General features: G+C 40.6%; 1 protein-coding gene across 1 annotated transcript; it reads left to right on the forward strand.

Moving 5' to 3' along the window:
- The first annotated feature begins 647 nt into the window (after positions 1 to 647).
- Positions 648 to 2,241, forward strand: LOC125393419 (dnaJ homolog subfamily B member 6). Its single transcript, XM_087907814.1, has 2 exons — positions 648 to 765; positions 916 to 2,241. The coding sequence occupies exons 1-2, from the start codon at positions 701 to 703 to the stop codon at positions 1,574 to 1,576; spliced, it is 726 nt and encodes a 241-aa protein (XP_087763940.1). The 5' UTR covers positions 648 to 700; the 3' UTR covers positions 1,577 to 2,241.
- The last annotated feature ends 576 nt before the right edge of the window (positions 2,242 to 2,817 follow it).

Here is a 2,817-nt window from a genome sequence, read left to right on the forward strand (position 1 = left end):
TTTGGCAGCAAAAGAGTGATTTATTAGTAGCTTATGGATTACCCATCAAAGAATTGCTTAATCATTTTATTAATGACAAATATGTGATATAGATAATGTTTTTGGAAATATATTCACTCGATTGTGAAGCCAATTATGGTATATTTTTGTAGGTGTCAAATTATGCTATATAGTATATGTTATCATTTATAAACAGGTCCCACAAGGGGTAGCAAAAGGTCAGGCCTGACACCTTGGTGGGAGACAGTGAGATAGATATGCCATGCAGAGTTTGGTATAAAGTTTATGTCCTGGGGTATGGAGGGAAAAGGGAAGGGGAAGAGAGAAGAAGGAGAAAAGTAGGGGGAGAAGAGAGAGGCATAATCTGCCTCTCCAGAAGAAAGGCAGATAGACAGAGAGTATGTGCTGGGGCGGGGGCCGGAGATTGGCTTGCCTTGGAGAAAATGAGAGGTTTGGGAGTGGGCAGAACTTGTCTCTTAAAGGGACAGTATACAGGCCAGCAGATTGCAGCAATATGGATATGGTTGGAAATAGAGAAACACTGTATTTTTAATAAAATATTTCTTTAAAAGTATTTTATCTGGCCGCCACCGCCGCCAGCGCAGCTGTGCCAGAGCAGCGAGGAGACCGGCCGCCCGACTTCCCCCCCTCCCCCGCCGGCCGCCGCGTCCTAGGATTTGTTCCAACAATCTGTTAAAACATGGTGGATTACTATGAAGTTCTGGGCGTGCAGAGACATGCCTCACCTGAGGACATTAAAAAGGCAAAGACATCCCTGAATCTACCTTCCTTTGCTTAGTCCCCCCCTCAATCCCCGAATGACCAATAACAACTTGCAACCAACCCCCTCAACGATGATTGATAAGCATCCAAAATCCACCGAATGACCAAAACTTCACCCCACCTCTTGGAAATGTATCGGAAACAGGCACTTAAATGGCATCCGGACAAAAATCCTGAAAATAAAGAAGAAGCAGAGCAGAAATTCAAGCAAGTAGCTGAGGCATATGAGGTGTTATCGGATGCTAAAAAGCGGGACATCTATGACAAATACGGCAAAGAAGGATTAAATGGTGGAGGAGGAGGTGGAAGTCATTTCGACAGTCCGTTTGAGTTTGGCTTCACATTCCGGAATCCAGATGACGTCTTCAGGGAATTTTTTGGTGGAAGGGACCCATTTTCATTTGACTTCTTTGAAGACCCATTTGATGAATTCTTTGGGAACCGAAGGGCTTCCCGAGGAAATAGAAGTCGAGGTACAGGCTCGTTTTTCTCTGCCTTCAGTGGATTTCCTTCCTTTGGAGGTGGATTTCCTGCTTTCGATACAGGATTCAGTTCGTTCGGGTCACTAGGACACGGGGGCCTCACTTCATTCTCTTCAGCATCATTTGGTGGCAGCGGAATGGGCAACTTCAAATCAATATCAACTTCTACTAAGATAGTTAATGGCAAAAAAATCACTACAAAGAGAATTGTGGAGAATGGTCAAGAAAGAGTAGAAGTTGAAGAAGACGGACAGTTAAAGTCCTTGACGATAAATGGTAAGGAGCACCTGCTACGCTTGGATAACAAGTAATTCAACGCACGCATTTAACAGAAATGTTAAACCATAACAAGCACCATTTGAGGAATAACAGGAACTTTTTTTTTTGAAGATTTCAAACGAACTCGACTTTCTGTATAACTGTACCTAATCTAAAGTATTTATAAAACAGCTCATCGGAGCCCCTATTTGTCATAGACTTTTGAGTTTGTTCTTGGGACCACAAAATAGGACCATTTTTTTGTGTTTAAAATTGTTGTAACCTCTGTATGCACTTTGCTTTCAACAAAACAAAACAAACCGTAATCCGAGGTGAGACCTGTGACTCTTGAGTAGTGCTAGGACGAGATTGTTCTCTGACACCAGCATGGATCTGCTTCCCATTGTGTTGAACTGTGAGTGAGTAGTGGCAGCCTGCTGTAAAGCTAACGTTGCCAGATGAACCTTCTGCAGAAATATTTCAATTTTATTTTCAGTATTTAGTAATGAACGCTATTACTGCATCAATGGTAATACATTTCTGGTTTAGTGTAAATTAAGGATGTTTTCTAGTTGTGCATGGATGCTGGCAAATTTGTCAGTTCTGAAAATTGTTTAAGTATGTAATGTTAAGCTTAGGTTTAAGAAAAACTGGTAATTTGGGTCTTTGTCATTTGCTTAAAAAAATAAATGCGAATGTGTTTGGTGCAAAAAAAAAAGTATTTTATCTGAGAATTTTTTAAACCACAATGCTTATTATATTTAAAATACAACTTTTCAACAATTTCAAGTTTAATTTAAGAACTATTTTTTACTTTTAAATGATAACATATAATTCTTTGAGAATGATCCACATGAATACAAAGTGCTTTGGTCACACCCCACTCTTCCAATAACTTCTTCTTGCTGCATTCTTGTCAGCCATCCACAACTTCATTTCCACATTTCACAAGAACCTAAAGAGTCCTGTTTGTGCTCCTCCTTTAGGCATGACTATGGGACCATCCCCTGGAGCATTCTTAAAGATGACTGACTCTCCTTCCCCAGGAAGCTACCGACTGTCAACACCTCTCCAGCTAGCAGTAGGAGCTGTTGAGCATGGCTCTCTTTTATGCTGGAATGCTGATTGACTTTGATTTTTTTCAAATTAGTATGAAAAGAGATATTGACTTATGAACCATAGATTTATCCCTACATTAGTTGGAGAGTCAGCCTTCATTGCAGAGCAGAGGTCAGCCTATGTGGCATAAATTGCATTGATTCCATGTACAAGTGCTACTCTGAAAAGCTGACAT

This window comes from Myodes glareolus, chromosome 7 (genome assembly GCF_982192425.1).
Source record: "Myodes glareolus chromosome 7, mMyoGla1.1, whole genome shotgun sequence".
Lineage (NCBI taxonomy): Eukaryota > Metazoa > Chordata > Mammalia > Rodentia > Cricetidae > Myodes > Myodes glareolus.

Coding starts and splice junctions, on each gene's coding strand:
- LOC125393419 (XM_087907814.1), top strand. CDS start 701: ATGGTGGATTACTATGAAGTTCTGGGCGTGCAGAGACATGCCTCACCT. Junction 766..915: donor CCTGAGGACATTAAAAAGGC/AAAGACATCCCT, acceptor CCTCTTGGAAAT/GTATCGGAAACAGGCACTTA.